The sequence below is a fragment of the Mustela nigripes genome, chromosome 1 (genome assembly GCF_022355385.1).
Source record: "Mustela nigripes isolate SB6536 chromosome 1, MUSNIG.SB6536, whole genome shotgun sequence".
In the NCBI taxonomy this organism is placed as follows: Eukaryota; Metazoa; Chordata; class Mammalia; order Carnivora; family Mustelidae; genus Mustela; species Mustela nigripes.
The window spans coordinates 117936641-117961005 of NC_081557.1; the positions used below are offsets into that span (position 1 = coordinate 117936641).

General features: G+C 49.8%; 1 protein-coding gene across 1 annotated transcript in view; it reads left to right on the forward strand.

Annotated features, from left to right (window-relative positions):
* The window catches only part of FAM167A (family with sequence similarity 167 member A), a 41892-nt gene extending 20281 nt beyond the window's left edge, over window positions 1-21611 (forward strand). Inside the window, exon 4 of the mRNA XM_059372172.1 lies at window positions 18366-21611. Coding sequence (XP_059228155.1) covers window positions 18366-18629 — 264 coding nt within the window. The 3' untranslated portion in view covers window positions 18630-21611. The remainder of the gene's footprint in view (window positions 1-18365) is intronic.
* The last annotated feature ends 2754 nt before the right edge of the window (window positions 21612-24365 follow it).

Genomic DNA, 24365 nt, shown 5'->3' on the forward strand with positions numbered 1-24365 from the left:
AAACCCCGAAAAATAAATCCCCTTTGGGGCCTGGAATTCCTCAAGGGAATTTGCGTCCATTTGAGGTTTTATTGCTTCTGGGAGTGGAGGTGTTTGCTTTCGAAATAAATTAGCATTCCCTGTGGGCCCCCTTTGGGGTAGAAAGTAGAAAAGGTATTCCCTGCGCATAAAGGAGGGAGTTCTCTAGAGCTTGTCCTCCTCATCCTCTGCATGAGAGAGGGGTCTCTCAACCCCAGCTGCATATTAGTCACCTGGGAAGCTTTAAAACATCCCAGAACCTAGACGCACCTCAGATCTAGCAAATGAATATTTGATAGACCCTGGGTGGGTCCCAGGCATCAGTAGGTTTTAAAGATCACCCCACCCCAACTTCCACCCACCGCCCCAGTGCTTCCAAACAATGCAGCCTAGGTTGAAAAGCATTGCTATAGTTCTGCAGCCTGTGTCCCTTTTCTTGCCCAGCCACTGCAAACCAAGCTACACGAGTGCCTCAGGCAGACTACATGCTGAGGGAAAGCAGATGGGCCAGGTCAAGGCCAACCATTGGTAATGGAGAGAGCAATGCTCTGTAGGCAAAGAGAGGAGGGCTAATTGCCAGGGCTAACTTGGCTGCCAAAGGCTGGCTGAAATAATTTGCACGATATTTTCTTTCTTTTTTTTTTTTTTTTTTAAAGATTTTATTTATCTATTTGAGAGAGAGAATGAGAGAGAGAGGGAGAGAATGAGAGGGTCAGAGGGAGAAGCAGACTCCCCACTGAGCAGGGAGCCCGATGCGGGACTCGATCCTGGGACTCCAGGATCATGACCTGAACTGAAGGCAGTTGCTTAACCAACTGAGCTACCCAGGCGCCCTGCATGATATTTTCTTATTTTTCATATACCGTGTAGTCGTTTTATCCTGTTTTTATTTACATTGTCCGGTTAGTTAACAAACCGTGTAATATTAGTTTCAGGTGACAATATAGTGATTCAACACTTCTGGGCGTCAGCTGGTGCCCTCCTTAATCCCCATCACCTATTTCCCCCACCTCCTAACCCTCCCACCTACCCCCTCCATTTCCCCCCACCCCCAACCCCCTCCCCTCTGGTGACCATCAGTGTGTTCTCTGTAGCTGAGGGTCTGTTTCTTGGTTTGCCTCTGACTCTTCTTTTTTCCCCTTAGCTGGTTTGTTTCTTTTCCTATTTATTTATCTTTATTTGGCAGAGATCATAGGTAGGCAGAGAGGCAGGCAGAGAGAGACGGGGAAGCAGGCTCCGGGGGCTCGATCCCAGGAGCCTGAGATCATGACCTCAGCCAAAGTCAGAGGCTTGAACCCACTGCGCCACCCAGGCACCCCTTAACTGGTTTGTTTCTTAAATTCCATGTATGAACAAAATCATATGGTATTTGTCTTTTTCTGACTGACTTATTTCACTTAGTGGTATATCCTCTAGTTCCATTCGTGTCATTGCAAATGACAGGATTTCATTCTTTTTGTGGCTGAATAACACTCCATTGTGTGTACACCTCATCTCCTTTGTCCATTCATCAGTCGATAGACACTTGGGCTGCTTCCATATGTAACTATTGTAGATAACGCTGCTGTAAACATCAGGGTGCGTGTATCCCTTCCAATTGGGGATTGGGGTTTTTGTATTCTTTGGGCAAGTAGTACAATTGCTGGATAGTAGGGTAGTTCTATTTTTAACTTAAAAAAATTTTTATTTATTTAAGATTTATTTAAGAGATGGAGTAAGGGGACAGGGACAAGCAGATTCCATGCTGAGCGTGAAGCCCAATGTGGGGCTCAGTCTTCTGACCCTGAGATCATGACCCTGAGATCATGACCTGAGCTGAAACCAAGTCAGAGGCTTTAGCCAGCTGAGCCACCCAGGAGACCCTCTATTTTTAACTTTTTGAGGAAACTCTATACTGTTTTCCAGAGTGGCAGTGCTGGTTCATTTCTATGGTATTTATCACCCTTCCCACCATTTCTCTGCGCTAACAGGTTTGGGTAATAATAGTAATAGTAATAATAATAATAATACAGAGATTTGTCACTAATTGTTGTGTGCCACACACTTCACATGTGTTACCTCTTTTGGTTGTCACGTCACTTTCTTGTCAACCACATTTTATAGAGGAGAAAACCAAGGCTCAGACAGGAACGTGGCAGTAAGTAAGAGAGTCAAAATTTGAACTCTGGTCCATCTGGCTGTGTTGCCCATGCTCTTCTTAGCCAACATACTATGTAGTATCTTCCAAAGGCAATGGATTTTGCTGGGTGATTCCTAAAAATATACATTCACAAAGATGCCAGCAGTCACCAGAATGCATGTACATGGGAGCCAAGGGAGAAGTAAGACTGAATGACAATCCCAGTCCTCACACCATTATTTCTTGGTCTTACATCAGATCTGTGTGATTGCTGTAATTGTCTCCATTTTACAGATGAGTAAAATGAGGCTCATAGAAGTCAGAGGCCCTGCCTAGGACTGTATGACTAGTAAGTGCCAGAGGCAAAGCTTGAACTCAGCCTTCTCCATTGAGGGTAGAGGGCTATGAGGAGAGAAACAGGAGAGCCAGCCCCCCTGCAGAGGGCCCAGTTGGGCATGCTGAATGAGCAAGCACAGGGGCAGATCTGTGCTCCAGAAATCACTCAGAAACACTTCTTAGAGCAGTGACTCCCAAACTATTATGCATACAGATCACCTGGCTCTCCCACTAAAATAAAGATTATGATCCATGATTCCAAATTTCCAACAAGCTCCAGGGTAATGCTATGCTATGGGTCCATGGACCACACTTTGAGAAGTCAGGACTGAAAGGCAGGCAGGACTGGAGCCAGGGGACCAGCGAGAGACCACAGAAGGAAGCCCCAGGGATCCCCAGGCCTAGACCCCGACATGAGCCATTGCCTTAGCTTCCCTTTAGGCTCAGGGCTCAGTCCATAAATGGGCCTCTGGGAAGGAAGTCCCAGCATCCCACACTGAGTTGTCCAAGACTGAGATTCCATCAGAGATTGTACGTCTGAGGTCAAAAGCAGCTCGAATGCAGACTGGCAGGCAGGCGCACTCGAATGTGAACTTCTACCCACTTCCATTTTGGGGATTAAATAGTAACAGGCAACTCATAAAATCCTCCAACTGGTTGGAAAACACGGAGTTCGACATCTGCACAGCAAACGGATTCTCACATTTTGAGAATTGCAGTCAAAACATTTAACTTCAAATCATTTGTTTTCCTAATTTGTCATCTGACAACTCACTGCTGGTGGCATTAAAAATTAACCTTTTTATTGGGGCCTGGGTGGCTCAGTCGGTTAAGCAGCTGCCTTCGGCTCAGGTCAGGATCCCAGGGTCTTAGGATTGAGCCCATGTCTTGGGGCTCCCTGCTCAACAGAGAGTCTGCTTCTCGCTCTCCTTCTGCCCCTCCCACTCATGCTCTCTCACGCTCTCTCAAATAAACAAAATCTTTTTTTTTTTTTTAATTAACCTGTTTTTCTAACCCGGTGAAAGTAGTTTCAAATAACCTTTGTTTTATTTTAAGCCCAGAGTTATGTTTTCTTTATAGCTGGGCAGGCTCACTCCACCAGTGCGTCAGGCTCATAGGCAAATTTGTCTTTTCTCTTCATGTGGCTAAAGGTAGCAGATTAAAAATCTGTAATTCAGACAATCACGTGGCTGCTTTCCCTCCAGGAAGCCAAACCCTCCCTTTGTTGGAAGTTTTGGCCCCGGAGTAGATTGCGCCCAGCAGGGGGCAGGCCCCGAATGACTCTCTGGTCGCCCCAGGGCTGTCCCAGGCACTGTTAATAAAACCAGGAGGCGTTGGTTGTCCTTGTTGACCCTTTCAGGGGCAGGCCATGCTGGGTCCCGACAGATGGGCTAGTCCACCCCCGTCTTCTACGAGGCCAGCTCAAAGGCAGAGAGTGACTGCCTGGATCTCATTCCCAAGCCAAGAAAGGATCCTAAGAGCTCCCTCGGGGATTCACTCTCCCTCTCTGCTCTCACCTAAGGGATGTGCTCCAGGGATCTGTAAGCAGGGCAGACTTTTCCTCTCAGTCTCATGTATTGGAGGCAAGGAAGGTGGAGATTTCTCAAACACTGTCAGCATTACTCCTCCAAGCTAGGAAGTCCTGACCTTTGGCTTCCCCAAGTATCCAGGGACCCTGTCGCCATCTGCTTACAACAGGCAGGGTTATAGCCTCTCCCAGTCCAGTGGCCGTGGTGCATCTCTGCCTATTTCAGACTGCTCATGTTGTCAGGAAGTCCCAGTCTTAGGTCCTTGCCTTTGGGGCTGCCTCACTAGGTGGCCAAGGCATAAGGGTAGTCCTCCAGGAAAGAGTGAGCTAGAAAGGGCATGCCTCAGATCATGTGGGACTCGGCTCTCTAGCTGAGTCTGGAATTCAGATTTCACAAACCTCTGTGCTTGGTCCCAGAGCTTGTAGCACAAGGGGGAAAGGGACACTCCCTGGTCTCCTCTCTTCAACCCTGCTAAAATATTCCCCTTGCCAACCTGACAGATAAAGAAAAGGGGGGAAATCTTCCACTTGGCCTGTGTGCTGCCAAAACTAAAAACAAAACAGAATGGTCCTGCTTCCTCAGGGTTTGTCTTTGGGGCCAGAATATTTGGGCGTGAGAAATATTTGTCTTGTAGTTTCATGCAGGTGTTTGATACCCACAGAAAGCCTCTCAAAATGTGTTTATGGTTGTTAGAAAAAGGGAAGAGGAACCTGACAAGTTTTAGTAATTCTAGGACCTGCTGTGGCAGGTCACAGACTTGAACTTGGCTGGCCCTATGTGTGGCTACAGCTTGATTTCAGCTTCTTCCGATTAAGCCTCTCTTGCCTGTGCTGCCTGTTTGGCAAGCACATGACTGGTGTGTCCCAGGCATGGCCAACAAGGCCAGTGTTACCCATTTCCACTGAATGATACAGCCAAGTGGCAATTCAAGCACACCGAGCAATGTTTGATGATCGTCGTGGTCCTGCCTCCTGTCTAGGGAGCATGGTATTGTCCCCAAAGCACTTTTACATACAGTATCCTGGGAGAAGCCTTGGAGGTACTTGCTATTCCCATTTTACAGAGGAGAAGACTGAGGCTCAGAAAGATACTAAGCCTGAAATCAGAGAGGTTAAGTGTCTTGCTCAAGATCACATGCAAGGATATGGCCAAACAAGGACACAGACCCACATCTCTGGGCTCTGGATCCAGATTGCTTACCTTTGTGCTAGGTATAGGTACTGACACTCTCGGTGTTCTAGTCGGTGAGGCCAGGAGTTGTCCAAAAGCATGTATTTAAAACCCTGCTGGATACCTGAGTAGCTCAGTCAGTTGGGCTTCGCCTCAGGTCTGCCTTTGGCTCAGGTCATAATCCCAAGGTCCTGGATTGGTCCTGCATATTGTTCTCCCTGCTCAGTAGGGGAGTCTGCTTCTCCCTCTCCCTCTGCTGGTAGCCCTGCTCCTGTTTGCTTACCCTCTCTCCCTCCCTCTCTGTGAAATAAATAAATAACATCTTTAAAGGAAATGCATAAATAAAACCCTGCTAATTACGGAACAGGACACGTGTAAAGGGTGAGCAAGGCCTCACAACCACCGTGTAGCAGGGCCTAGGAAAGCTGTGGCCATTCTATGATAAGGATATGCTCAGAGCCATCCAGAGAGGTGCTGGCTGAGCTGGGGTTCAAGTCCCCAGAGTTTCTAGTCTGGCTGTTCCTTTGCCCAACTTGAGTCTTCTCAGTGTACCTGGGAGCTTTCAGCCAGCCTGGTATGAGCAATCTGCGGGAGGAAGACTGTTCTAGTAATCTGGCCACACACTTTAGTAACACTTCAGTCTTTACTAAAGTATTTACAAACAAAGTCACCGGCAAAGGCAATAGGACAAAACATCAGTGACCTTTATTTCTGAATGCCAATATTATTCTTTGAGCTTTTCTATAGCTTCTGAGGTTTCCAAAATAAGAATGCATTATATACCCCTAGAAAGAAAAAAAGACAAAAATGAAAGGTAAAAGAAAGAAGTTCCAAGCTCCTCTCTGACTTGCCAGTGTAATTGGTACACGTTCCTCACCTTATAATCTGCAGGTTTTAAGAAAGGCATAGACTCTCCTAGACTAAAATAAGAAAACTGACACCTGGTTCCGCAGAAATTCCCCAGTCACAATGAGGGCTGACGATGTGGGGACCTTTGGCCAGTGAGATGAAGCCAGCTCCAAGAATCAGGTCCCGCCCCTTTCCTTTCCTTAAGTGTCTTGCAATTGAAAGGAAAGGGAGGTGGAAGACAGGAGCAGAGGCCTGATAGGAGCACCCACCACAATAGCAGCAGAAGGCAGCCCTGGTGGGTGGGTGGGTGGGTGGGTGGGTGGGGGGTCCTTTGATCCAATCCTCCATTCATCCACTATAACTAGAGTTCACGGAGTACCTGAAATTAGGATCTGAGTGCAGGTGCGGGCCAGGGTGAATGGGACAGGGTTCCTGCCTTTATGGGGTTCTCCCTTTTGTGGAGGAGACAGACACAAAACACAATGACACAGTGTGACAAGAGCTATGCTAGAGGTATAATAAGTACAGTTCCAAAATGCTTCAGGGAGCTGAGGCGTACGCTGAGTGGTCACTGTGTGCCAGGCACAGCGGACAATCAAATTAACCAAGGGGAAATAGACAACTCCCTACCTTCTTCCACAACCAAATCCCTGTCTTTAAGTGGGTGTGACATTAAGCGGCTCCTTATTTCCAATTCACATTTTTCTGATAATAAGGAAAACCCAATTCCTCTGAGGGGCACCCCCCAGGTTATAATAACTACCCCATATATTAATGTGTAGTAAGTTTTGGAAAAGGTACCCATGGGCATTTGTTAAAAATACAGATCCTGGAGTGCCTAGGTGTTTCAGTCTGTTAAGCATCTGCTTTTGGCTCAGGTCATGATCCTGGGGTCCTGGGAAAGAGTCCCTTATCCGGCTCCTTACACGGTGGGGAGCCTGCTTCTCCCTCTGCCTGCCGCTCCCCATGCTTGTGCTCTCTCTCTCTGACATATAAATAAAATCTCTAAAAAAAAAAAAAAAAAAATTACAGCTCCCTCCCAACTCTCCATGGAAATTCAGATTCCATTAATCTGTGGTGGTGTCAGGAAATTTACAAGTCCTTTGGGGGGTTCTAATGTAACTGGGTCACCAACCAGACATAGGTGGAGTGGGAAAAGCATAAAATTTGTGACTAAACAAGACTTCCAATCAGGTTCTACGATACCCTAGCTGTGTGACTTTAGGAAAACCGATTAACCTAGCCCCAGGTTTTGTCATTGTAAAATGATCTAATAAATACCTACGTGGCAGAGTGTATATAATAAATACCTACCAAGATAGTCAGGGTCTCTGCACTAAATGTCCTGTAAACATTTATAGTCATCACAACATTCATACAGTGCTCTTTTAAGGCAAGCACTGCCCCCATTTTGCAGATGGGAAAACTGAGGTAGAGTAACTTGACCAAGATCAACCAGCAGGGTGGGAGGTTGAACCCAGAGCTGACTGACCTCAGAACCCCTGCTTTGAATGGCTGATACACCATCAGTTGCTCCTGGGATTGAATGAGCTTGAATCTACTTTGTATTTCATGAGGTTTTAGGCTCGTTCAACATCCTCTCAACTCCTGGAGTTCTAGGCTGTTATTCTCCAAAGTTTGCTCGATTTTGCACTTTTTCCAAGAACTTCCCTCTCCCTTGGAGAAGTCTTCATTATTCTAATATAGACAGGCCGGATCTGGTGGCACAGAGGTTCAGAGAGAATTGTTCAAGATTGAGACATCCCCTTAGGCTGAACGTCCCCTTTCTGAAGGATGTGTTATTTTATAAGCTTCGGGACCCACCCCTGTCCCCAAGCCTCCACCAGGGCCAAAAATAAATAAATAGATTAAAAAAATAATAAAGAAAAGAAAAGAAACAAAAAAACCCGAGCACTGTCCAAAGGGGGTTGTTGGTCATGTTCCTGGACACGGGCCGCCAGACACAACCAGTGAGCAGGCAAAAGCCACAGAAAACTGACAGAGAGGCTCACTCAAGGCGGCTGAGCCTTCTGCAGGGGAAACGGTTTCCACGTCTGCACTGTCTGCACTGAGGGCCTGGCACTCAGGAGCAACCCGGGGAGAAGGAGAGTCCCAAGCCAGTGGGCAGTCCTGGCTTCTCTGCCTCCCTCACTGTTCCCCCGAAGGGCAGGCATACCCACCAGCACCAGCAGCTGAGGACGATCCTCTCTGGTGGAGCTAGTTCTTACCGCGCTACCTAGAAGGATGCACAGAGCCACCACATGCAAGAGCAGGAAGGAGCCAAGGGGCTGATCACTCTTGTCTATCAATGAGGAAATGCACAGAGAGATCCCGTGAGTGCCCGTCAGTCAGCTGTCCCAGGCTCGCTGCCCAGCTCTCTCCATCCCACCCCCTTCTCAGCTCACACTCTGCCAGCAGCCCCAGGGCCACCGCTGGCCACATTCCACAGCATTCACAAGTTGGTGGCTTTACTAAGCTCCTGGGGTGTGTGGGGGAGGGGAGCAGCCCTGACTGGACTCTGATGGGAGTAGCTGGGTCACAGCCACTTCCCAGGTGCAGCAAATACTCTCCCGAGGTGGGTTTTGCTTTCACCCCAGCGGCCCTAGGCTGCTTCGAGTTCCCTCAGGCAGATGAGGCCCAAACCATCTGTTCTTTCTAAGGAGGCAGGCTCCAGGTTAATGGAGTGTGAAATAACTTTGGAGAGCGAAATGGCCTCAGTCATGCCTGGAAGGTGGGGCAGAGAATAGATTAGCTTCACTTCCTCTCGAAGGCACTGTGAGAATCTATATATAGAACCTCCAGGTGCCCCGGAGCCTTGATTACTCATACAAGCCCCAGCCCCAGAGAGCTCTTGGCCCACAAGCAGTGGTCCTCACTCGTGGACACCCAGTGTCTCTGGCTGGTTCGGGGCTTGCTCAGCCTCTGGTGTGAAACTCCCACTCTGTCCATTTCCAAGCTGGGAAGCCCGGAACCCAGGAGAAGTCTCGAAGTCCCGGCAGGTCTGCTCTAGGGGTCTTCTCGGGGCTCTCCACGGAAGTCAGGGCGCCTCGGCCCCCTTTATTCAGTTGACAGCTGCCCTGGCCACAGCTGCCTGATCTCCAGGCAACGTCCTAAGGAAGCACCACCACCACCCCCCCGGGACCGATAGTGCTCCCTGTAGATACAGTGTGAAGACAGTGCGAGGGGCTCACGGGGGAGCAGGCACCCAGCCCACAGGGGGTCCCCGCTCTGGCAACTTTCCCACCCAGAGACACCCCAGCAGGACGTCCTGCTTTAGAGAGGCCAAGGAGCCAGGCTCTCCTTGTAGTCTGCCTCGAGGCCTCGCTCTAGCAGCTTGCCAGGAGCGGTGCAGCTCTGCGAGGTCCCTGCTGGCTGTCCAGGGCACTGGCCGGGAAGTTGGGGAAGGCCCGCACCGGCCAAACTGAGAACCCCCCACCTGGGAGGGTCCCCTGCCAAATCCTGAAGTGCTTGGGCATTACCAGCTCCATGAAACCTGATAAGACACGTGATAAGGGGGACGTTAATGCCACCCTGCCAACCCCACCCGCTATGCCTAAGTGTGAGGAGCAACACAGGTGTCAGGTGTCAGTAATAATCTGCGAAGTGTGTGGGAAGCATGATTTGTCAACCAGCTCTACTCCAGGCCCTGCTGATGAGGGAAGAGGAATGATACCAGACCTCGGCACTCAAGGACTCCTTTGACTTAGTGGGAGAGTAAAGGGTGACAAACAGGAAATAACTCAGCTCTGCAGTTCTGGAGTCTAAAGTGGAACTAATACTTATGGAACCTCATGTCCTATACAGAGTCTCTTACACATGTGTTACTCGTGTCATTCTCAAGAGCAGACATTATGATTATGCCCATTTCACAGATAAGGAAATCGAAGCTCAGACAGCTTAAGCAACTAGCCCAGAGTTACACCATCAGCGAGTGGTCAATGAAGGACTTTGAACCCACAAGCCAGTGCTCTGTTCATACTATTCACTGCCTCTCCACAGGCCTGGAGGGCAGCCTGGGTGAGAAAGACGGGAAAGGCCCCCTGGGATTGCCCCAGCTGGAGAAAATCAAAACATGGCTCTGGGGAGGTATCATCCATTGATGGGCTCATTCTTTCTTCCTTTCTTCCTTCCTTTCATTCAATCACTCACTCAACAAATGGCTTTTGAGCACCAGAGCTATGCACCAGGCCCTGGAATGGGCCTGGTGAACACAGGGTAGTCATTTCTCCTTGGTGTTTTGCGACCTGATGGGGGGACAGATGAGTCAACTAAGCCTTATGGAAGTACTGCGGTAGGAGGCACCCATGGTGGGGAGTGTCACCCAATCTGCAGGGTTTAGGGGCAAGGGCTGGTCCTGAAGGATGATACGGAAGGAAAGAAGTATTCTTGGGGAGGGAATAAGGACCCAGTGTGACTGCCATGGAGGGAAAGAGGCTCAGAGTGGAAGAGCTGAGGCTGAAGAGACCAAGGGAGCCAGGAGGGCTGGTGGTACCTTTGAAAGTTTTGAAGGGTGGGGAGACCTGTTCTCTAGCCTCTTGAGTGTAGGGCCCAGGGCAGACAGTGGGAGGGGAGTTGTCCTTCCCAACACGGCCACAGCGCCCATCTCTTCTGCTCTCACTCAAAGGACACAGGATTCCTCTCTTGGGTGTGGAGCTTCTAGGCCCACCTCATGTCCAGGAGGCAGTCTTATCAGGGAGGGGAAGGGGATCAGCATCCCCTTTCCATAAAGGGGTCACACCACAGCCCAGAGCCACTCATCTCACTAGGGGCTGATCTAGGACTGTGTCTTACTCTCTTGCTGCTACTGCAACAAATACCGCAGCCTGGGTAGCTTCACAGCCACAGACATCGAATTCTCACAGTCTGGAGGCTGCAAGGCCAGAATCGGGCGACCAGCACGGTCAGGAGAGGGCCCTCTTCGGGTCACAGACTTCTTGCTGAGTCCTCACATGGGGGAAGAAGAGGTGGAGGAATCTCTCTGGAGTTTCTTAGAAGAGTGTCAATCCCATTCATGACTTAAGCGCATCCCAAAGGCTCTACCTCCGAATACTGTCACATCGGGCATGAGGGTTTCAGTGTGTGAATTTTGGGGTCACACAAACATTCAAAGCAAACTGGAACCCAGAGCCTCTGGGGACAGATCTAGGGGCTCTTCAGGATGCATCAGGCTGTCCTTCTTAAAGGCCAGCCTTGTGAGTGAAGACGCAGTTTGGTCTAGGACCTTCCAAGTTTGAAAATCAATGGCCTGATCATATACATAGAGTTTGACTCTTGCCACAGAGGACAGACAGTCCCTTGCAGGGTACTGCTCTCTTCTCTGGCTCTGGGCTCTGCTCAAACTTTCCCTCCCATTAGACAGTGGCTCCAAGGGGGCACAAGAGCCCCTTGGAGGAACTGAGACAGATGGTTATCTTCTGCCCAGACAATGGGAGCCGTGGTGCCCTTTCACCCACCCAGACCCTGGGCCAGGGACAGCCTGGCACCTACCCAAGACCAGTGGCATCAGAGTGGCAGCCATGAGCACAGCCTCTCCTTTGCCAGGAAGAGTGGTCTCCTCAGGGCTGCCAGAGTAGAGACCTTTGAGAAGCATGTTCCAGCCTCCTCTCAAATCAACAGCTTTGCTGGAAAATCAATCCCCAAACAGTTTGGTTTCTAGGGGTGTTGGAAAAAAATGTTTTTTAATTTTTCCCAGACCCTAAAGTTGCCTCTAGCAGCACATTTCAGTGACACTACTTGCTTGCTTTCCTAACAGCATTATTCTGGCTTTTTCTCAGAGGCCAAACCCAAGATCAAATAATGAATAATATTTTCTCCAGGCTTCTAAGTGTGTTCCTACCCAGCACTGATGAAAACAATAAGCCGGACCTTTCGGTTAAGTTATATAAATCACCACTCAGCTTACAAAAACTACTTCTAAGGTTCAAGAATGAAGTCTTGTAGAGAATACAGCGCGTTCTGTCCTTTCTCGCGCAACTGAGAAAATGGCCTGGAGTTTTCTACTCTGTCTCTCGTCAACATCAGTCAGAGCCTAATTGTGACTGTGGGGCTGGGGTGGTTTAGATCTGAGCCTCAGAAATAGGGGTTGAATGAAATGCCCTTGATCACCTTGGGATTCTTTGTGTCTTCCCGGACCTGTGCTAATCCCTGTGGGACTCAGTCCTGCTCAGTCCTGGCTCCTCTGGTTTGCCCTGGGCATAGGCCCTTCTCTGGGGTAAGCTTTAGAGATAGATTTGCAAACCTCTGCCCAGAGGTGCACAGGGCATAGTCTCAAGCCCTGGTCGCCATCTTGTTGTTTCTTCAAATTAAGAAAACAGAAACTTTTCAGGGGCAAATGTGCAGAATTGTCCAGAAAATGAAGAAAACAAAGCAGGTCAGAACAGGACTTCGGGGAGGCCCGGTGCTGGAGAGAGGAGGGTGTGTCCCACAGGCCATGCACTAGCACTCGCTTTAGGAAGCAGGAGCTGTGGGGAGCAAAAGCAGAACATTCAGAAGAATTGCTTCTTGTGCTCCCGAAAGTCTGCTGGTTATGTGCCTTTTGCATTTTTTCAAACTCCTTAAATCTTCAGGGCGTTTTAGACCTGCAGAGAGCAGACCCAAGAAAGTGTTCTCGCACATCCTATGGGCAACTGGGAATAAAGGTATCAGCCGAACCTCGCACGTTTAAGACTTTATTCAAGAAACAGACCTGCTGGCTTCCCTGGAATGCCAAGATGTCATCCAGAGTTTTAGACTGAGCAAGTGAACACAGGGCAAGTGGGCAAAGGGTGCTGAGGAAGGGAACAAATCATCCAGATTCCACAAAAATGCCGTTTCCCCCAAAGTCTGCTGCGGCCATTGCCAAAGAACAAAATACTCTCTCCTCAGCAGCTTGTCTGAGCCTCTCCTTCTCTGGTCACTGTTCCTCCGACCTACCTCAGAGAAGCCTTCAACCTCCCAGACCACTCCACCTCCTTCAGGGCCTGGGGGGTTCCCAGTGTCACCCATGATAAAGAACGTATCCCACAGAAAGACGGGCCTCTGGCTGACCAGGACAAGTCCTCCTCGCCAACGCCTGCAACGTCCACACGTGCCCGGGACCGCAGAGACTTCTAGGACGTGGGACTTGGGAAGCTCAAACCAGGAAGGTCCTGGGCAGACCAGGTCGGAGTGACTCCCCCCCGCCCCCAGATGTGTAGCTTTTGTTGTTTCTTTAATGGTGGTAAAATACATGTATATTACATAAAATTACCATTTTAAGCTTTTTTAAGTGTATAATTAATTAGGACATTCACAGCCTTGTGCTGTGGTGCTCACCGCCATCCATCTCCAGAAAGGCTTTCTTCTTCCCCAACCAAAACTTTGTCCCCAGTAAATACACACTCTCCTATCCCCCCAGCCCCTGGCGACCCCCATTCAATTCTCTGTCTCTATGAGTTTGACTACTTAGGTATGTCATGTAAGTGGAATTGTAAAGTACTTGTGCCTTTTGTGGCTGGCTTCTCTCTTCCATATCATCCTCAAGGTCTCCCATGATATGTCAAGATGGCGGAAGGACATGCCATTGTATGGGCAGGCCGTATTTTGTTTATCTCTGCATCCATCCCTGGACACATGGGTTACTCCCACCCTTCATCTCTTGTGAATAACGCTGTTATGGAGCTACCAGTTAATGTACAGCCCCTACTTTCTATTCTTGCAGGGATCTATCCGCAAGAGGCACTGCTGGGTCATGTGGCAATCCCATGTGTCATTTTTTGAGGAACTGCCTCACTGTTCTCCACATTAGTTCACTGCAACGTCGGCTTTCACTCCACCCAGCCCAGAGGTGGGAGTCAGCCTGTCTTCTAACTCCTCCTGAGAACTGGCCCCAGAAACTTCCCGGCAGAGCCCTCTCCCATGAGGTCCTTCCATGAATTTCCGCAGCTGGCCAGCCTACCTGGGTTGGCTACAGCCAAGCACCGCGGTTGCTGCCAGGCCATCAATCGGCCGCCTTCTCCTTCCTGGGCTGCCTCACCCAGTGGGAACACGCCCTGTCACCGCAATGTGCTAACAGCCGCCACACACTGACATTTCTCCCCCTTTCACCAAGTACTATGCCCTAATTACAGGATTACAGTCACTGTGGGCGCTCCTCCGAGAATCCAGCAAGAGCCTCTATTGTGCAGGAACAACAGGCCACCCTGGGCAGGGAGATTAGAAATCAGCACGTCCTACAGTAGAGTCTTTGCCAGGGAGAACATTAACCCACACTGATTGTTGAGTCACTGGGACCAGGTTTTAGGGCCAGCATCTCAGTTGTTTTAATGAAGTCTTAAAAGTGGGAGGTTCTGGCTAGTTTCCACATTCTGCACCTAGGCCCAGAGAAAGAACTTAAAGGTGAACCTCTTGCCTTTGACTGACAGCATTCAGCTCACCTGGCTTTCACTTGTCTGCTACGCTTCTCATAGTCCTTAGAATAAACAGGATCCCTTCTCTCTAGAAGAAGAGACAGGAGTTCAGGACTCACCAAAGCCACATAGCTAGTAAAGAAGGGGTTCCACTGGAACCAAGAGTCTAACCCCAGAGCAATGGATTTCCCACTTCTCACTGCTTCTGGGATCCAGCCCACCTCCAGGTCAGCGGAAGCCATGGAGAGGCCTCCAGTTCTGGGCTCTGATGGGCCCTGGGGTGATCCGAGTACACACACCCTGGCTGGCCAACCCCAGACAGTCCCTTAAACTTCTCTGAGTTGGTTTCCTCTGTTTCCTCTTCCGGAACACAGATCAAAATAGCTCTCATCTAAAGCTATGCTTCCACTGCACCTGACAGTATGTGGCAGAAGATGGGATGTGAGGCCATCGCTGCCTGAACACCTCCTTGGCAGAGAAGACAGAAAAGGCAGGAGGGCCTCCATCCCCCCGGCCAGACCCCATCCCAGGAGCTGCCATTTTCTAACTTACTGCAAGCAGGATCCATGAAGACGTACTTAAACGTTCGTTAAACATTTCTGCAAAGGTTAAAATCTAAAAAGCCTCTTAACCTGTATGAACCTTGTAGACATGAGGCTAAGTGCAATAAGCCAGTCACAAAAGGACAGATTCTGTGTGATTCCACTTACATAAGGCAGGTGGGGCAGTTGCATTCATAGAGACAGACAGTGAAATGGTGGTTCTGGGGGTTGGGGGGATAGGGTTGGGGGGGAGGGGGAGTTGTTTAGCGGGGACAGAGTTTCAGTTTGACAAGGTGGAGAGATCTGCAGGTAGATAGTGGGGATGGTTGCATATCAGTGAGGATGTGCTTAATGCCCCTGAGCTGTACACTTAACAGTGATGAAGACAGTAAAAATTGGATGTTCTGTGTGTTTTACCACAATGAAAAAAATGAAAAAAAAAAATTCTAGGGTGCCTGGGTGACTCTGTTGGTTAAACAACTGCCTTCAGCTCGGGTCATGATCCTGGAGTCCTGGGATCGAGTCCCACTTCAGACTCCCTGCTAGGTAGGGAGTCTGTTCTCCTGATGACCTCTTTTCTATCATTCTTTTTCTCCCAAACAAACAAAAATTCTATGGGTGGGGCAGCAGAGAGACTGTACATTTTGCTTAGGTGTTTTTTGTTCTTTTTAATTTTTATTTTTTTTTAGCTGTGGGAGCTCATTTCTGTCTGGATCTGGTATGATTACAGCAGAGTTACCTCTTAAGGGCCGGCGGGGTGGGGGCGGGGCTCTAATTAATGTTCAAGGTACAGAGTCACCCTTGGGAAATCCTTAGTGAGTGAGAATAGGACCAACAGGGCCAATTTTCCCGGTGGTGTTGGAACACTGTTTCTCTGAGCATCAGATGCAGCAGCGGACTGACATTCAGGGATCATAATACAATAGATACTCTGAGTGACTCCTGGGGCAGATATTCACACTGAAGCACCCTCAGAACCAGGGTCTGCTGGGAAAACAGCAGCTTTCCAGTCCCCCTCGTGGTCCTTGGGGCACAAACAAGTAGAATGGGCAGAATCCTCAGCCCCATGGGAAGTGTGATCTTACTTCTCTTCTTTCCCTTGTACAGAGTTGAATGAATCCAAGCTCAGTGAGTGTGTGAACTGGCCCTCCCAAAGAGAACTGGACATGTACCTTACACTCACCCCTCTGTCCAACAAACGCTGATGGGATTTCAACCCTAAATTGTCCTCTGACCTTTGTCTGGATCTATTAGCCCTAGAAAAACAGACCTTTTCCTCCAACCCTACAGATCCCATCTCACAGATACTCCCAGACACCTGCTCAAACCTGAAACTTTCCAACTTCAAAGATCTTTTCAGATCTAAGATCCAGTTCCTGGGCCCAGAGTTTAAACCTAAACCATGAAGTTCCTATCTTTTCAAAGAGCTCTATCTTCAAATTAGAAAATACCCCAGAGAAATGGTTGAATCAAGACTCCTCAAAGACCATATTACATAAAGCAATGGGTGTGAGCTGGCATTGTCTTTCAGACAAATCTGATGACCATCTCCTTTAGAAGGGTTTCAGACAACACCTAGCCCACTTTCAGGCATGACTAAGGGCTCCATAGCTAATGAATGGATAACCAGCTGCCCTTTGATGAGTCTGCCATCATTAATTTGTTGCTATTCTAATTCAATAAAATATTCTTGAAGATTTATTTAGTAATTTGAGAGAGAGAGAGCAGGGGTGGGGGCAGAGGGAGAGGGAGAGAAACTCAAGCTGACTCCCTAATAAACGTGGATCCCAGGACCCCAAAGCTATGACCTGAGCCAAAATTGGGAGTTCCTTGTCAGTGACTTGGGCTCTTGAGTCTGTTTGTCTGGGTTTCTCTGCCATTTTTGCCCTTTGTGATTTGACACAGTGATTGATTTCATGAGTTGCTGCCTCTTCATCTCTTAACGTGTGGATGATGATGATGGTGATATTACTTAACAGAGTTGTAGTGAAGAGTAACTGTAACAGGTTGATGTACCCACTTTAGACTGAATCTTTGTGCCCCCCCCCTCCAAATTCATATGTTAAAGCCCTTACCCCCAGTGTGATGGTATTTGGAGGTGGGCCTTTAGGAGGTAATTAGATTTTGAGGTCATCAGTGTGGGGCCCCCATCATGAAATTAATGTCACTTTGAAAAGAAGGAAAGCTGAGCTTTCTCTTTCCATCATGTGGGGATATAGCAAGAAGGTGACCATTTGCAAGCCAAGAGAAGGTCCTCAGTAAGAGTAGAATCAGCCCACCCCTTGATCTTGGACTTCTTGACCATGAGAACTATGAAAAATAAATGTCTACTGGTTAAGCCTGCCAGTCTGTGGTGTTTTATATGGTAGCCTGAGCAGACTAATACATACCTGAAGAACTAAGAACAATGCCTGGTTCATAGTAAAACATATAGTAAATATTATCATATATTTATATATTTGTTTGTTTGTTTTGAAACTTTATTAAGAAATACTACAGGCAGGGGTGCCTGGGTGGCTCAGTTTGTTCAGCATCCAACTCTTGGCTTCATCTCAAGTCATGATCTCATGGTCATGAACTCCGAATTGGGCTTAGCGGGGAGTCTGTTTGAGGATTCTCTCTTTCCCTCTTCCTCTGCCCCTCCTCCTGCTTGCTCTCTCTCTCTCTTTCTCTCAAATACACAAATTAATTAAATACTTTTAAAAACATATTACAGGGCGCCTGGGTGGCTCAGTCGGTTAAGCGGCTGTCTTCAGCTCAGGTCATGATCCCCGAGTCCCAGGATCCAGTCCTGCATCAGACTTTCAGCTCCATAGGGAGTCTGCTTCTCCCTCTGACCTTCTACCCTCTCATGCTCTCTCTTATTTGCTCTCTCTCTCAAATAGATAAAATGTTTGAAAAAAAAAAAAACATATTGCAGTCATTTTAAAATGTTTAAAGATTTAAAGAATGATCTAACAGTAGACCCACCACCCAACATAAGGTATGAAATACTACCAATAAAGCTGAAGCCCCCATGAACCTTCCTTAACCACCTTCTTTCCTTCCCACCCAGAGGTAATCATCCTTCTCAGTTTGGTACGTAAACCACTCCCGCGCACTCCTTTATACTCTTACTCTACCCATGTGTGTCTGTGAACAATGAGACTGAACCTTTAAGCCAGGACGGACAGGTGCCTCTTCCAGAAGTATTTAGACATAGACTCTAGCCTGGCATGAAGTGTTGTTGGGGGAAACCGTCTGTCCCCATTTGTCATCCTGCTGTGTGTGTCTTTTCACCTTCCTGAGCAGGGAATGTGCCAGTATCTCCAGGTGGACCAGCTGGTGGTGCAAGCCATTAATTAGGTCTCCCATCAGCAGGTCTGTGTTTGTCAGAGACTATGGAGCTGCAACCCCAGCCCACCTCTTTGCTGATGCCTCCCTTCCTCCCTTCCAGATGGAGATGCGGCTACAGGACCAGCAGCTGGCCAGACAGCTCATGCGCCTGCGCAGTGACATCAGCAAGCTGAAGATCGAGCAGACCTGTGACCTGCATAGGAGAATGCTCAATGACGCCACCTACGAGCTGGAGGAACGGGACGAGCTGTCTGATCTCTTCTGCGACTCTCCGCTGGCCTCCTCCTTCAGTCTCTCCACCCCACTCAAGCTCATTGGAGTCACCAAGATGAATATCAACTCCAGGAGGTTCTCTCTGTGCTGAGAAGCCCTAGAAGGGGTCCGAGGAGCCAGAACAGAATGTTTGGGAGGCGGGGAGGGGAGGCGGGGAGGGCATGGGGGTTGTATCACCTTGAGTGAGTCTCCCCAGGGGCAGGGCTTCCCTGTGGCTTCCCCATGTGGGCCCTCAGACCCATGGCAGGTGCTCTGTCAGGGGGCCTCGACTGTGGAGCCCCACAACCCCTTGACTGTCCGTGACCCAACGTGTTCTGCAGAAGGGCTGCTCCATCCAGGTGTTCAGTGAGACCTGGCTCCTAGCATGACTCATCCATCCTCCCCTCACTGACCCGCATTCCGTTTCCTCAGAATCACTGGTGCTATGATCTGAGATCCCCAAGGGGGGCCACCAAATGCTATGGTTCTTGCAGAAAACTTTCCCAAGGGCACTGAGCCCCCAGGGAGGAGGTGATTAGGTACCTCAGATGAGCCCATCTGCAGTTGCTGTCCTCTAAGTACTGGCTCAGATTCACCATAGACAGGTGACTCAGCAGCCCTGACAGGGACCCAGGAGGAAAGGAAAACCAGAAGGAGTGACAAAGTGAAGCTTGGGAACACAGGCCCCATAACCATCGCCAGCTTCTCTGCTGAGCGGCCGTCCAGGCTCCTGTCAGTCTTAGACCTTGGCACAACCACAGCTGTGTCAATTCTTTCTAGTGCGTGCTAGGACACACGGGGGTGGAGCAAACACGGATGTCCTCTCTGCTGCCTTCCCTGGCCGCACACACCAATCCCAATCTCCAAAGCACCCCTTTGCCGCCACCCTGCTCGTCCAGGGGAGTGCCCGAGTGAACTAGGTAAGTCTGTCAGTGGATTTCCCAGCCCCAAATTCTCCTGGTGGCATCACCTTTGTCCCCTTTCTGCCCTCCCTTGAACGACTTGAGGAAGCTCAGGAGCTCACCCTGAGCCTCCTCTGACATTCTGTGCCTGATTTAAACCACTAACTTCAATTGAATCAGACTGTTACTAATCTGTTGCTAACGTGTTCAGAGCTGTTTGATTTTTGTCCACATGGTGATGCCAGTTGGGTAGGTCAAGTGCATTAGTTCAGGATTTGACTTGAAAGGTTCTCCCTGATGACAAGCATGAGGATGAGCAAGGCGAAGACCAAGGCCTCAACAGGGAGGAAAGTTAGCCTCATAGAATGCCACCTGGTGCAGGTTCTCCTGCCAGCGGGGGGTGGCTTTTGACATCCCCTAGTTCAAGCCTCCTTGTGCATAAAGGAGTAAAGTGAAGCCAGGGAAAGAGGATGACTTCCCTCAGATTATGCGGCTCCATAGTGGCTACAGACGGCCAACAGGTTAAATCATTATTGAGAATGTCAAGACAGATCATATATCAAGGAATTTGAACCCCAAAGATGGTCCTAATGCTTTGCCAAACCCACCAACTGCCAAGCCCTCTACACTCCACCTCATCATGCATCCCCCAAGCGTACCTCTCATTTTGCAGTCCTGAATATTTGGGTCCAACTTAGAGCAATGCCTGGAAAGTGGACCCACAGAACACGTGTTACCAATCACACTTCCATAGTTGAAGTACGGTGTCCTGATGTTCTTTTATGTTTCATCTTCCCGTAGAGTCTCTCTGGGCCCATGCACACCTCACACAAACACACACACACACACACACACACACACACACTGACCCACATTGGGAAGGTTGTTTTTCTTTGGTGGGCTGGCAGTGGGAGGACATGAATGAGTGGTCCCTAGTTAGAAAAGAACTTGTTCTCTTTCTGGTAATGTCAAAGAGCCAGAAGCGTTATGCCTCCTTCGCAGAAGGTAGAGCAACATAGCTAAGATGTGTTTTCTGCCTGCCTCTGAGCAGTGACTCAAGTGTGAGGCCCAAAGGACTGGTCCGCAGAGGAGACTTCTTGGTGGAACGCCTGACCTTTTAGACCTGCTCCCCCTCAGGCAGGAAGGGAGGGGGATTTTCTCGACCCCAAGCCGTCTCTCCTCAGGGATAATGTACTAGCATTGCCCATTTCCACCGAGACATTCCTGCCAGGCTTCTCTGAGACGCGTCTTTGGGACGGCAGGGGAGCAGGCTGGCCCACACCCGCCACCCGCTCTGGGGAGGCACATAGGCACACGCACTCACACCCACACCCACGCAGGAAAGCCCATTGCATCTTCTGAAAATAATGCCAAACTGGGTTTATTTTCCCCCTTTCTAGAAATCAGTCATTACAGTAATTGAAAAAATTGGCTTCAACGGAAGCTGATTTCGTTGATTTGGTTGGTCCAATTGAATTGGCATCAACTGGGTGATTTAGTTGTTCAGCTTGCCTAATGTCCCCTTCCTTTCTTTGTTCTCTGAGAGGAAACTGAGATCCTGGCACACTTTTTGGAATAGGTTGGATGTCTCAGCTCTTTTGCTTCGTTCACCCCAAGAGAATTTAATTTGGGGATGAGGACGGAGAAGAAAGGGGAGGGGACCAGAGAGGAGAGTGGAGGAGGATCGACTGGGTGCATCTCCTTACTCACCCATCACCCCGTGTCCATTAGCTCCTTATTCTGCCAGGGAACACAAATAACTCGGCAGGTCGGTTCAGTGTTGTGAATTCCCTGTCTTATGGGGCTCAAGTGATGTCTGTGCATCATCTGTAACCTCACCTGCATCGCCAGCATCCTGGGGCCACCTTCTGGTGTGCCACATGTACACAATGTTTGTAGTTTAATCATCTACCCATCTCTGTCATCCCCAAGGACCCTGGGTGTAAACCACAAGGTCCCCACTGACACCATTGTGCACAGCAGTGTGTGATGCCTTCATGGACTTGGCAGAGATCACAGAGGCCCGGAGAGCCTGGGGAGGCTTGAGAGGGCCTGCTCCAGCCCCAGGCCTCCTCCCTGTAGCAATACCAAGTGCTATTACATAATTGATGGACAATTTATAATCTTATTTTTTATGATTCTGTGTTTCTATATTGCTGTTAGAAGAAGTGAATAAAAATATTTCAAAAGGAGATACCACATAAGGGGGAGAAATTTGTTTTCTTTTACCTCGTTCCTGGACCGATGACATAGGTCACTATGGTCACCACCATGGTGGCTTCCAGACCCCCCTGCAGATCTTATCTAATTTATTTAGAAAGGGTTTTGAACTCTGTTGACAGCATTCCCTTTGGCTTCTTAGCAGGAGCAGAAGGGTGTCCCCACTCCTGACTCTCCATGGCAAAGGTGGGAGTCTGTGACCCGGGCTGCTGGGGAGGAAGGCTTGGGGGAGGGGTGGGTTGGGCCCTACGGCGGACAGCTGACAGGGATCCTTTCTGCAGCCTATCACAACAGCGGGCCCTCTCTTCAGGGAATGGCTCCATCTCACTGCAAGGTTTCAGACCTGACTCTTTTCAAATACCCTGTTTACTGGCTCAAAGCCAACAGTGACAGAGAGAGCAAGGTAGTCTCCAGAGGAAGTTGCTTCAGGAAAGGAAAACTGCAAACGTTTGAGGGCTCTGGCAAGCAGGGTCCCCTTCCCCACCACCACAGGGTGCCAAGTTCAGGGTGGATATTTCCCCAACCAGCAGGGATGGCACCGGTAGTGGGTAGTGTGCTCCCTGTGCCAGCTTCCCTGCCCCTCGTGTTTCCTAAACCATTTCACCAAACAGAGAGCCGACCCCCATTGTTACCCTGCCTACCCCCCCATTGTTACCCTGCCTACCCGCTTCTCCACATAGGGATGGCTGAAATGCTAAGAAAGGATGACTTGCTAGAGGGCATCTGGGGTCCCAAGGTCAACCTGAGTGAGGGAATGATGAGCCAGCATCCTCATCTCCCCCACCCCGGGGGCCTCGCCTCCCTGCTGCCGGCCCAGGCACCGCAGGGTTCCACCTGTTGCACAGTGAGCCTCACCTGGAAGGGGTTGCCATGGTTCAGGGGGCAGGGGCCAGGGACCAAAAAAAAAAAAACACCCTTCGCCCTGTCACATCTGTACCAGACAGGGCTGGGGCGGGAAAGCAGAAGTGGCAGCCAGCCTTCCAGGAGGGGAAGGATCTGACGTGGGGAACTGGGGGCCACAGAATCATTGGAAGGTCTGGAAAGTGACGGCTAGGGAGTGATGCGCTGGACTTCAGCAGGCTCGGCAGATGCCCTCCACCAGGAAAGCACAGCCTCGTGCGGGGTCATGGGCTGGGCTGTGTTCTCTCAAAATTCAAATGTTGAAGTCCCAGGGCCCCGTAGCTCAGAACATGACTATATTTAGAGATAGAGCCTCGAAAGTGGTCATTTAGGTAAAGTGAGGTCACGAGCCTGGGACTTGGTGTCCTTAGGAAAAGAGGACATGGGGACACAGACACACGCAGAGGCAAGACTGTGTGAGGACACAGGGAGAAGATGGCCGTCTGTAAGCCGAGGAGAGAGGACTCAAGAGAACCCGCCTCGGCCGACACCTCAGTCCCCAACTTGCTGCCTCCAGCACAGTGAGGCCGCAGATGGCCGTGACTGAGGCCATAAGTCTGGGGGACTCGGTACGGCCCTTGCAGACAAAGTCACTGCTGTTCCTCTTTATCTCCCTCTTCCTCTAGCCCCGGCTCTAGCTGCTTGCACCTGGACGTGATTCTGATCACTTCCGCTCACATTTCTTTGGCTGGAACAAGTCCCATGGTCCCATCAATCCTTGGGGGGGAGGAGGAAGGAAAAGCTTACCACGTGCCAGGGCAGAGGAGAACTGGAATGTTCAGGACCAGGAGATGAATGACCATGCCCACCACCCTCCCCCACCTCACCCTGAGCCACCTGGGACCCCATGGGCCTGTGGCCCTGAGGACACCTTGGCCGGCAGACTCGAAGGTGTGGGACAGACACCCGGGAGTGTGCAGGACGGAGTGTGCAGGACGGGGCCATAGGGAACGTGAAGAAAGGAAGTGAACCTCTATGAATATTTTTCATCTCTGTCTATCTTCAGTATGCTTTAAATGTGCATAATGCTTCGGTCCAGTAATGCATGCTGTGAAGCGTGAATCTTTTAGGCAGGGGCGGAGGGCGGGGGGTGGTTAGGCACAAAACTTCTTCCGGATGGAACATAGCATCAGACATATGGGCCTTAGCCTGCAGACACTGGTCCTGGATCTGAGCCAGCTGCAGAGTGCTAGGCTGGGCCACACACGGCTCAGGGATCAGTGCTTTTCTCCTGAGAAAACACACAGGTATGTCCTTCTGTGGACACCAGCAGCTGCTCGCTGCACTTGAGTCCTTGGGTAAGAGATACAGCTTTCCTTCCCCTTAGTTCTGCGCTCTGCACCCCTGGGCCACACAGCAGAAAACAGAGGGTGGAGAGGAAGGATCTAGAGGAAGGGAGAGAGGAAAGAAGGACAAGGCCAAGAGAGAAGGCACAAGAAGAAGCAAAAGATGATTTTCTAAATTGTAGAGTTGACACCAAGTCCAAGAACATGGAATGACATCCCCTTCCGGGGCTGAGTCCCCCCACCTTTTTAATAAAGTCCTGGGCAAGTCTTAGAACAGGGCCCAGAAATCATGGTTTCTGAGATGGAGTCCTGGGGGACAGGCGTGGATCCAAGGCCCAGAAGCCAGAGGCATTGCCAGGCACCCCACAGCCTGTTGGCGTCCACACCCTGGCTGGAGCAGAGTGGCTGATCTCAGTGCCTGCTCTTCCTGTCTGCCCGGCCTTTGACAGGCCACCTCCTGCACAGCTCCCCCAGGGCCCTGCTGAAAGGACCAGAGCTCAGCCCACAGAGGGAGGGGCACCTGGCACTCAGGAGAGCCTG